Below are 12,137 nucleotides of genomic sequence, written 5' to 3' on the forward strand. Positions count from 1 at the left end.
ACTAAACTCACATTAACAAAGGTTTAAAACCAGCTGATGGAAACCACTGGCTCGTGCCTTAAGTACATGTTTTAAAGCCTATAAAGATACTCTTCAATTCATACGCCGCCATTAAACTGCAGTTATACAGAGTATGAGCATGATGTCGGGTTTTTACAATATGTACCTCTTTATAAACATCCAGTTTTGTTCCGTTTGTGGTCTTAAACAGGAGTATATGAAATATGCAAAAGCATGACTTCACCACAGGGGTCACACGCAGTTGTTTTTGCTCAGTTTGTATTGAAGGCAGCACTGTGACCCTGGACGATTTACCACAATGTTTTAGCATTATTATATAATATCTATTTTAATTTACTCTATTTTTGAGCGATGAATTAACACTCATGAAATGAGGTGTTCTCAGCATTAAAACACTCGACTTCAACTCGTGTGCGACTAAAGTGACGTTCTGTCCTCAATTTTTGTCAGGTCTGGAGACGTTTGCTCCGAAAGGGCTCATGCAGTTATGCTTGGTCCATTCACTTCTGCTGGGACAATTCTGCTAGTATTTTCCACAAATTGATTTTGGTAAGAGATGTTTGGTAACACCCTCTCAAGTAAATTTTTGACTTTTTTTTCTTTTTAAAGACAGAGTGATATTTTTAGGACAAGCAATGTAAGAGAAAGATAGATGCAGGATAAGCCAATCCTTCACTTCGCAGTCATCATCTGGACAAACTCTGTGAACAAAGACAGAAAAACAGGTAATAGTAATGAAAACCAGTCATAAGTGTCAGTTTTTCGAAATTGAGATTTATACATCATCTGAAAGCTAAATAAATAAGCTTTCCATTGATGTATTGTTTGGGGGAAAAAATACTATTGAAGTAAATGGCATCCACCAACTGTTTGATTACCAGCAATCTTCAAAATATCTCCTTTTGTGTACAACTTCAGAAAGCAACTCATATAGGTTTGGAACGACATGAGGGTGAGTAAACGATGACAGAATTTTCATTTTCATACCTTTATGTACATATTGTATTAAAACAAATACCTGCAGAGGGCACCAATGGCCTGGTGACATTTCACTTTATAGCTTGATTAATATTTTGCCACATGCAGAAATGTTTATTTTGAAATCGCGGTGTACAATACATGGCGTATTTAGACATAGGTTGATGTACTCTCCTGTGTTGGCAAAGGTTTATAAATTATTTACGTTACAAATCTATTGAGATAATGCACACTGTTTCCAGAAGACGTTAAGCAATTCAAATTCACAGTGAATACAGAGGAAGAGTTTAGCCCCTTGCACACATACAGTCTTTACTGGTAAATTACTGGTAAAGTTACCATTAATAGATCACGTGTGAACAGGGCCTTTTCAAAAATCCCGAAAAATATGTTCTGGCAATCATATCGTTCTTATGGAGATGACAAGATTACTCTGAGCGGTTTACAAAGCTCCGCTGCTTTATAATTAGCTTTTCTATGTAAAAAATCCATTCATCGGGGCTATGACTAGGGTTGGGAATCGTTAGAAATTTTCCGGTTCCCGCTCCATTAAAGTCATTACACCATTATTAAAATGATAGTGGTAAAGAAAATGCACAATACTTAACTACTCAATGCTCAATGCTGTTTATTACACAAATATTGCAGTATACAAATGATCAGGTTCTGATTCCGGTTCCATTTAAATGAACTATGTTTTTTTTTTTTTTTTACCATTTTACTTCATTGAATGTAGTATTGCTGGAAGGTAGTAAGTAATGTTGATTAATTCTAGTCAATCAATCAGCATGTGCTTCAAAGTTGATCTTTTTTACATTATCAATAACATTTTGCTTTTCAAGCAGGAATAAGCTGGATGGCCAAATAGTCCTATGAGGTTTAAGACACTTGTTAATTTACATAAATTAATGAAATATAAACTGTTATACTTATAACCATGTATACACACTCCATATAGCCCCTTTTTTACAAATAATAATGTAGTCAGGAGATGGTGTGATTCAATGAGTGGTTTCCACATTTTTAACCACTTAAAATGTATGAAAAATATTTTCTATCACTTTTTCACTCTTGAAATGACCTGTATTCTACATAATATAACCCTCATACTTACATAAAAATAGCAATCTAATTATTTAGTGGTTGAAGTCAGTATAATGACAATATGGGACCAATATAATGTATTAAATTAAAATGAAAATTAAATTTATGCATTTAGCAGATGCTTTTATCCAAAGCGACTTACAGTGCATTCAGGCTATCAATTTTTACATATCATGTGTTCCCGGGGAATCGAACCCCCAACCTTGCAGCGCGCTTCGGTACATGTAGAGTCAACGTGTTAAAGTCACGTTGCGGCGTGGTAAATCTGTGGAGTGCACGTCATTGGAAAGAATGTGCTCAGGAATTAAAGAGACAGGGCGGCGTTTTTGTTATTTGGTTTGTGACATCCTTTACGGGAAACGCTGAATCGTCAGAACACCGGCTTCTCACAGCACTTGCTCACGTGTCGCACCAGAACCGTTTTCGGAGCCGAAACGTAGAAATTGCTCACGGTTCCGGTTCTTTAAAAAAAAAAAATAGAATCGGTTCTCGGTTCCTAATCCTAGCTACTACTCTACAATTGGATACTTTTACGTGTGTCACATGTTTATAAGAGGAAAACATTCTGATTAGCTAGTAATGTTAGTTTGGTTGAGAGTGAAAGCTGCTCCTCTCATACCATTGGCAGGCGAACTCATGGACTCGAAAGTGATAATCAACAAAGTGTTTTTTTTTTTTTTAGCATTATTTTTTCCCACAGCCAAGCGCTGCATGCCGGAAATCTGGCACAGTGCTGGAGAACTTAAAGCCCTGTATTTATTAAGAAAGCAAATTATTATGAAACCTTATGCAACTGCCAACTTTATCCAAAATCCAAGCATTTTTCAACCCTTCAAAACACTGCAGTAAAATTCGAGCATTTTCAACGATTAAGCACCCGTTCGAACCCTGCAATAGCTATTCTTATACATTTTAAAATGCAATTTATTCCTGTGATGCAAAGCTGAATTTTCAGCAACATTACTGTCACACGCTCCTTCAGAAATCATTCTAATACTGTATTCAAGGGTTTCTGCAGGATTTTTAAGCTAAAATGTAAGACCTTTTTAAGACCTGCACAAATAAAAGTAATACCATATGAGTGGGGTTGGGCAATGTCTATATTACCATAATAAACTGTAAAAAGCATAATTTACAGTTCAGATACAAGTTTTCACAAAAACAAAATATTTTATAAAATGCTAAACTTTACATTTCAGCCTTTAAACCATTTTTAAGAAAATGGATGAGTCAAAGGTATTAATTACAATATTAATTGTAACAATTATTATCAATAAAATATAATATAAATTAAATAATGCAATATCAAAAACAAATGTTATCTCTATCATTTTCTGGGATTTTATCGATAACGGTAATAAGATAATATTTTGCTATAGAGTGCGTTATTGTGCTTATATCTCATCTCCAATTGTGCTAACAGCTGGCTCCTGAATTTTTTTATATTCTTCATCTTCTGTGTGTTAAGTTCACAGCACTATAGTTTTATGGCCATTTTTGTACTTTAAGCCATTTTTTCTAAAAGTGTGCACCATCTTTTAAGTCAAATTTTTGAATTTGGGCTTTTACCAAGCAAATGCAATCAGTATCAACAAAATTGATCTTTGCAATGCAGAGGAAACACACTTTAACTTTATACCTTAACTTGTAATACAAAAATAATTAAGAGAGTTTGACTCCTAACCCTAGGGTTGTGGGTTTGAATCTCAGGCTGGCAATACCACGACTTAGGTGCCCTTGAGCAACCCCAACTGCTCCCTTGACGGCGCAGCATAAATGGCTGCCCACTGCTCCGGGTGTGTGTTCATGGTTTGTGTGTGTTCACTGCTGTGTGTGTGCACTTTGGATGAGTTAAATGCAGAGCACAAATTCTGAGTATGGGTCACCATACTTGGCTGAAAGTCACGTCACTTTCATAATGTTTTGATATTTTAAACATAAAACATTGAAAACTGATGTCTAAAATTATTAAAAAAAAATGAAAAAGTACCTTAAATGTGAAATGAAAACTGCCAGTAGGTGGCAGCAAGTCACTGTTAAGTGAGTCATTGACCTGAATCATTTACATGAGCGATTCATTCAGAAACGAAACACCGCTGTGTTGTTCAGAGACGCAAAACAGCGCTGTGGCGGTGTTTGGAATGATTTTTGTTTTAATTTGTAATCATGCTGACTTTTGAAGAAAAAAAACGACAGTATGTGCTCACCCACGCGCATTAGTCTAACCTGCTAGACTTCATCCATACTGTAATGTATGCGCACGCACTGTAGGTGTTTTGTTTGCTTTTCGTGATATACTGGATAATATCAAATCGCACATATTTAAAACAACAATTGCGATATTACTGCAGGATTTGCAGACCACATCGCACACCCTTATACTTTTTTGATTTTTATAATGCATTGTCTTCTTATTGATCCACCAGTTCACATTTAAAGCTCTGCATGTTTGCAGGGTAAAAACATGGGTCCATTTTCGCATTGGTCTGAACTCTGAACAAAACAACAGTTGTATTGAAAATGCTCATTCATTCTGCCAGCAGGTGGAGCGTTTGTTAGAATAGAACTGTTTCCCCGGTAACAGCAGAACACTTTGAATGTGCAGCACTCATGTTTATTTAATGAAATCATAACGTTAGCCTTTTGAAGTTTCATCATCACATTCAGCCATTTCGCAGTTCTGGTCTTTCTGTCCCAATATTTAAGACCTCTTGAAAACATAATTAAGACTTGTACAATTTAAGACTTTTTAAGGCCTTAAATTTGCTACAACTAAATTGAAGACTTAAGACTTTTTTTAAGACCTGCAGAAACCCTGACTGTATGCTGATTTGGTTCAAGAAACATTTCTTATTATTATTAATGATGTAAACAGTTACACCGCTTGATAATTTTATATTGTCAAACTGAGTTTCGGACAAATATACATTGCGAATTTGAACATTAAAGCGATTTTAACGCATTCAAGCACTAGACGACATGAATAACAACCCCATACAGTGTGTTCTATGTGCACGGCACACACATATATAGCCAAGTCTCAGGCGACGTGCAAGTCCTGTTTCATGTCATCTTGCATTCTAACAGATTAATACATACACACTTAGACCCATAAATTGTGTTTAAGCTTAACAATTATTAATCTATATTAAAAGTTATTTTAACAATGATATTGAACTTCTGTACTCCTGAACTGAGGATAAATCACCTATGTACTGTCACTGCATTTCATTACACCATCACATTCTAGAACTGTGTTGACCATTCAGTGCAGGGGTAAAGAATGAACGCAAGTCAAAACACTTTAACTCTAATTAAATTAAATAATAAAACGATCAACATCTAACCCCACTACTGAAAACCTTCTAAATAATGCTATTTTAGTTAAATAATACTACTCCCCCACCACCCCACACCCCAAAAAAAGACTATGTTCCACAGCAGCTCACCCTCATAGTTGACCTGACCATCTCCATCAATATCTGCTTCTCGGATCATCTCATCCACTTCCTCATCTGTCAACTTCTCCCCCAGATTGGTCATGACGTGACGGAGCTCGGCTGCACTGATGTAGCCATTTCCATCCTTAGAAGAGAATATTATGCACATCAGGTTGGCATTTTTTGTTATGTAGTGTAAATATTGCTTTTGACCTCCAGGTTAAGGTTAAAACTAACTAAATGCAACTAAAAAAACTGATAAATTGGACATCTGCAAGTGTTAAACATACAGCATCTACTATAAACTGTTGAAATGCTATAAATTTTCATCACGCCTACAAAAGGCAGTTCAAACCAGGGATGTGTAAGAGCACTGGCTCTGCACCAACCGATCAGCTACTACACACACTAATGAAATTACTCAGACTGATTTCCCTTTGCCTGCCACGAGCATCAGTTTCTCACCGAAACCCTTCCAAATCTCTCGGTCACATCTAAATGCACTGGCTTTTAGGGCTGCACGATATTGGGAAAAAATGACATTGCGATATTTTATTTTTCTGCGATATATATTGCGATATGAAATCTAATCAAATTTTTGCTTACAAACAAAAATGGGGTGAGCTCACTTACAGTCTCAATTTAAATGATTTAAACATCGACACCATCGTGTCAATTGATTAATATGCACGAGGGAGAAAGAGCAAGACAGCGCTTGTGTTGTTTGAAGACGGTCTCTCTCTCTCTCGCTCTCTCTCTCTCTCTCTCTGTCTCTCTCTCTCTCGCACGCGCTCTCTCTCTCTTTCTCTCTCTCTCTCTCTCTCTCTCTCTCGCGCTCTCTCTCTCTCTGTCTCTCACGCTCTCTCTCTCTCGCGCTCTCTCTCTCGCGCTCTCTCTCTCGCGCTCTCTCTCTCGCGCTCTCTCTTTTTCTCGCACGCGCTCTCTCTCTCTCTCTCGCGCAGTCTCTCGCGCACTCTCTCTCTTTCTGCCCTGTCAAAACTTTCACTCTATGATGGTTAAGCTGTGCAATTAATCCGCGAATCACATTAGTCAAGTGCCGGGGAGCAGCTGGCCCGTACAGTTAATGAATAACGGATCAACTACGACAACCTACATCGCACATCCTGCGATGTGACTATCGTGGATTCGTACATCGCGATATAGATGCTTAAACGACACATTGTGCAGCCCTACTGGCTTTCACTGTGGCTATGCGATGTTGAGAAGGTGAGAATTAATAAAGTGCGTTTTCAGACACATCCAAATGTGTGGCAATATTTTTATTCTAATGGGTATATTTGTTCTTCTCAGAGAGCACGTCTTTCAGCGTGCTCTTGAATCCGCAGACCGTGACAGATAAGTACGAGCGGACTCAAACAGAAACCGAGGACACAAGGTGTGTTTATCGATAGATTGTTAGAAAGGTCACGAGGGAGCAATCAGTTTCCCATCTACTGTAAAGTTTTAACTCCATTCACCTCTCATCACACCGCAGCTGTTTCTCCAGCAAAAATCTAGCCCTTAACACATATGAAAGCATAGTTTAATTATACTTATTTAAATATACTTAATTTAATTATACATACTTTATACATACACTTCTGTGCAAAAGTCTTATTCACGTTAGTATTTTCACCCAAAAGAATGGTGTTCGGCCAGTTATTTATATCTTTTGCTGTAGTGTGTCAGTAGGAAATATCAGTTTACATCTAGTTGGTCTCCGTTTCATCTAAAACCATTTTTGGGGTGAAAATACTAATGTGATTAAGACTTTTGTACAGTACTGTACTTAAATGACATTGTTGCTACTTTTTATAGAGAATGACCATACAGTCATACAAAGAACTGCTTAAAGACAGTGACAGACAGCAATCATTTTAACTAAATATCAGAGTGTATGACAGAGATACAGTAGAAACATTATGTGTGGTTTTGTATTAAATAATGACCCAGATCATGTAATACATGTATTAGCCTTAGAAAAAGGGAAGCTTGGGAAATTAAGCTTAGGAAACGAGTAGACAGCACTGTATTCAGTGTTTTAAATTGTGTCTGATTGACAGAGTGAACAAATGAAAAGAATTATATGTCAAAAAAGACGGAGATTTAGACCACACCCACAAAAAATCAATGGTTATGGAAAAATGGCAGTTTGAATGGGTTTTACAAGCAGCAATTTTTTTCACAGATTTTGCACTGGCGAGACATTTAGCCCTATTGAAACAAACTCCAGCTTTTTATTTTTTTTCGAGGCAGAATCATTGAATGCAAAAAGAGTTTAGCAGCAGTCTAAGGTAATTGGTGCCTAATATTCCTGAAGATGTTCAAACTTGCTCTAGTACTTTTAGAGACCTTTTTAATATGTTTTATAAAATTTAAGTTAGAATCCATAATCGTACCCAAATATTAAACATTTTTCAACAATATTTATTACCTCTCCTTTAACTAGAATTTCTGGACAACGCTCATCAACTTATTTGATCGAAAAAAAAAAAAACATTCCCAGTTTTACTTACATGCAGGATTCATACTTAAAATAGTATTTTTCCAGTTTAATAACCACAGACACTACTTCATATCATGATTTGATTTAAGTGTATTGACCTAATTTTAATTCATCCAAAATTTAATTACTTTTTGTCACACCTGTTTGATATGTTTAATTCAATTTTGCTTGAAGCATTAAGTTGACTTTCATCTCGTTTTTCTGAATAAGGACACATGGAACAATAAAAATGTGATTTAATTTATACCGATTTATTTTATATTTATACTGATTTATTTTATTTAATTACATGTTTGGTGTATCTGGCTATAAAATGGTCATCCCAAGTTCAAAGCATGTGGAGAAGCAATCAAGAGAACCAAAAATCTACATTTACATTTAATCATTTAGCAGATGCTTTTATCCAAAGCGACTTACAAATGAGGAGAACAATAGAAGCAATCAGAAGAAACGAGAGAGCAACAGTATGCATGTGCTGTGACAAGTCTCATTTAGTCTAGCACAGTACACATACTGTAGCTAGTTTTTTAAATAGAATAGAATAGAATAGGTGAGTGCTAGTATTAGTTCGTCAGGTGCTGGCAAAAAAGATGCATCTTTGGTACTGAAGCTGTTTTAATTACTCTCTTATGCCTCTGGCCTGATGCAGCCTGTGCCCATGTGGTGAATAATATTACCCACTGTCTGGAAAACGCGCCAGTGCAGTTCTTACATAAACACTTCACATGCTAGCAGCTACATGGTTTCAAAATCAGTTAGTCAGTGGGTTGCCTGGATGACTAGTCGACTGATCGTTGGCTTTAGGGTTCACCTGCCTCTGAGAATATGCTGTTTACAATGACACATTCTTGTGTTCAAAAGCAGCTACCCTGTACATTCATTAAGATTCTTTAAGATTAAATTTCATGGATCAGTTCAGTGCTTCATCAGCTGTTGTTAACAGTGACATTTCCTCACCTTGTCAAAGACTCTGAAAGCTTCTCGGATTTCCTCTTCACTGTCTGTGTCCTTCATTTTCCTTGCCATCATGGTTAGGAACTCTGGGAAGTCTATAGTTCCGTTGCCTGTGTACAGACAGTACCATATTGTTGCCATTTACCACAATATTAAACGGAAATGAAAAAGCTTCCACCAGTGCATCTGCACGAGGCTGTAGTCAAAGCTTCACTGTCATGAAATTTGCCAACATTTGCAAGCTCTTGTCGAGATCTTCCAGAGAAGTGCTCGTTCTAGAAGCCTGCTAACTTCTAAACAAAACCTTGTTACCTGGTGGACTGATATAAACATCCAGCAAATCAGAATGGATTTGCTTGCTTAGTTGGGGTCACTTCATCTACAGCGATATCGTTGACTTGATTGCAAATAAATGCACAGACACTATTTAAACTGAACAGAGATGACATCACTGATTTCAATGATGAACTGCCTTTAACTATCATTTTGCATTATTGACAAAATGACATTTCCTAATGAATGTTGTTCAGTTGCTTTGACGCAATTTATTTATTTTGTTTAAAGCGCTATATAAATAAAGGTGACTTGACTTGACTAGAACAGCAGTGTCCAATTCTGCTCCTGGAGAGCCAATGTCCTGCAGAGTTTAGCTCCGGGACGTTTGTAGTAATCTTGAAAACCCTCATTAGCTGTATCAGGTGTGTTTAATTAAGATTGGAGCTAAACTCTGCAGTAAAGTGGACCTCCTTGAGAAGGACTGGACATTGCTGATCTAGGGGATGCTGCATACATAACAAGCCACATAACTTTACATGACTAAACTAAAGCACTTATAGTATTAAACAAAAAGGATAGCAGGACTGTGGAAAGTTATAAGTGTTTGTAAGTCTTACCATCAGCGTCTACCTCGTTGATCATGTCCTGCAGCTCTGCCTCAGTGGGGTTCTGACCCAACGAGCGCATCACTGTGCCCAATTCTTTGGTAGTAATGGTGCCATCGCCATCTTTGTCGAAAAGTGAAAAGGCCTCCTTGAACTCTGTTTAGAATTACAAACAAGTACTGTACATGTACTTTTTTGAAGTCCAAGCAACTGTTAAAACAGAGGGCACAGTAATACTTTTGCAGTAAATAGCTATCAGTATAGTATACTACTAGCAGTATATAAACTTATCAGTTTTTATTAGGGATGCAAGTATGCATTTTGAGCCAGTTGAAAATTTATGGAAATATGTGATGATTCAAGTTGGTTGAGATGTTTGTGATATAATTGTGGGAGAAGGTTTATATAAATGTATCTCTAAAGCCCCTTCACACTGCACGTCGGACCCGGCATATTGCCGGAACATTGCCGGGTCGCCTTCTGTGTGAAAGCAAACACGTCCCGGAAAAGATTCCAGCATTGAACCCGGGTCGGGGACCTAGTAACATTGCCGGGTTCAACCCGGGACGAGCGCTGTGTGAACAAAAGCCAGATCTAATGCTGTGTCGAAGTGATGACGCGCGTTATCGAGCAACTTTTTTACCGGCTGTTTTGAAGGAAGATCAACGTTCGCGACGAAAACATGTGCAAACTGTAATGAACCAGAGATCAGTTAGTTCCTCACTTTCCGCGCTGACGCCGAGATCGCTCGCTTGCTTCAGTGAAAGTATAACGTGCCTAATGTTTTCGACTCTTACATTACACGTCACGCCCTGATGTCACGTGTCGTTACGGGATCTTTACGGGTTGTGTGTGAAAGCACGCACATATCCCGGGTAATCACTGGCAGTGTAAAAGTGCTAAATTTAGCGACCCGGTAACAATTGCTGGAACAATTTACCCGTGTATTTGCCGGACTGGCAGTGTGAAAGGGGCTTAAGGGGAACTGACTGTCTTAAGAAAAGTTCAAAAGGTATTTTCTTTTAATCTTGCCTCTGCATAATGCATATTGAAGTAGTATTTATAAGCACATTGCTGCTTTGTTTACAGCAGTAACCTAGGAAATGCTGTATCGCCACTGTACTGGGTTGGGTTGCATCAGCCATTCGTAAGTTCTTACTTATTAGAACATTAAAGGGGTCATATGACGTAACATAGAACATTGTTTTGTGTATTTGGTAAAATGCAATGTGTTCATGCAGTTTAAGGTTGACAAAACATTAGTTTTCACAATGTACATTATTGTTGCTAATCTATGCCCCGGCCTTTCTGATACGCTATGATTTTTACAAAGCTCATTGTTCTGAAAAGCGAGGTGTGCTCTAATGGGCCAGCTATCCAGTGTTTTGTAATTTGCTGAATGTCTCAAGCCTGTGACGGAAATGTTCAACCGGTGCGACAAGGCAAAACCAATAAAACCAGTTAAAAACAAGGCATTTGACACATCCAGTGGGGACATAGTTACTGATTATAATGACTTATACTGTCTTTTTACATGCTCCATTGCGTATCGCGCTGTGTAAACATAAAATTACGATTTAAATAGATTTTTTCCCCCTACTTAAAATCAATATTCAGATGACAAAGAAATTGTTCAAAAACGGTTTTAATATTATTTTTTATCATTTATCAGTCAAATATATAACTGAGACAAGTTGATTTATAAAAAAATTTCCTTAATGCAGGAAAGACCTTAAGTAAAAAATAAATTAATAAATATTTCCCATCTAAATGCACAACTCCACAGTGAGTCTATATTTCCATCTTGTAATGCTGCTGGTTTAGGCTATTTATTTAAATATAAATTATTTGTAAATAGAGCATTATTTGTAAACCTGCTTGTTTTCAATGTTTTAATGAAATATCTGTATTGACTGCATGATCATATCATCGTATTATTTACTGCCATGCGAGCCACAAAAGTAAAGCTTGGCGAGTCGCGCATCGAGTAACACTGCTGTAGGTTGCCTTTTTGCCTTTTTTTGCGGGTGTGCTTGTGCTGCCGCAGTCTTCATTTTGTCGGCTTAAACACCTCTCTCATTCGGCAGCATGTTTCCATGGTAAACGCATGGAGGGAGGGTTGAGCCCATTTGGAACTATGGGAGCCCTGAGTGGAGCGTCGGCGGATGTTAAAAAGAAAACCGATTTTCATTCAAACAAATTGATGTAAACGACACATTCGAGTTAAACGATAAAATCGATTTATCGCCCATC

At 37.4% G+C, this 12,137-nt stretch overlaps 1 protein-coding gene across 2 annotated transcripts in view; it reads right to left on the reverse strand.

Moving 5' to 3' along the window:
• Positions 1–591: 591 nt before the first annotated feature.
• The window catches only part of calm3a (calmodulin 3a (phosphorylase kinase, delta)), a 59,125-nt gene continuing 47,579 nt past the window's right edge, over positions 592–12,137 (reverse strand). For both annotated transcript variants that reach the window (XM_059533460.1, XM_059533459.1), the window contains 4 exons: positions 9,897–10,040; positions 9,007–9,113; positions 5,553–5,688; positions 592–722 (listed from right to left, as the gene is read on the reverse strand). In XM_059533460.1, coding sequence (XP_059389443.1) covers positions 694–722; positions 5,553–5,688; positions 9,007–9,113; positions 9,897–10,040 — 416 coding nt within the window. In that variant the 3' untranslated portion in view covers positions 592–693. The remainder of the gene's footprint in view (positions 723–5,552; positions 5,689–9,006; positions 9,114–9,896; positions 10,041–12,137) is intronic.

This window comes from Carassius carassius, chromosome 41 (genome assembly GCF_963082965.1).
Source record: "Carassius carassius chromosome 41, fCarCar2.1, whole genome shotgun sequence".
NCBI lineage: Eukaryota > Metazoa > Chordata > Actinopteri > Cypriniformes > Cyprinidae > Carassius > Carassius carassius.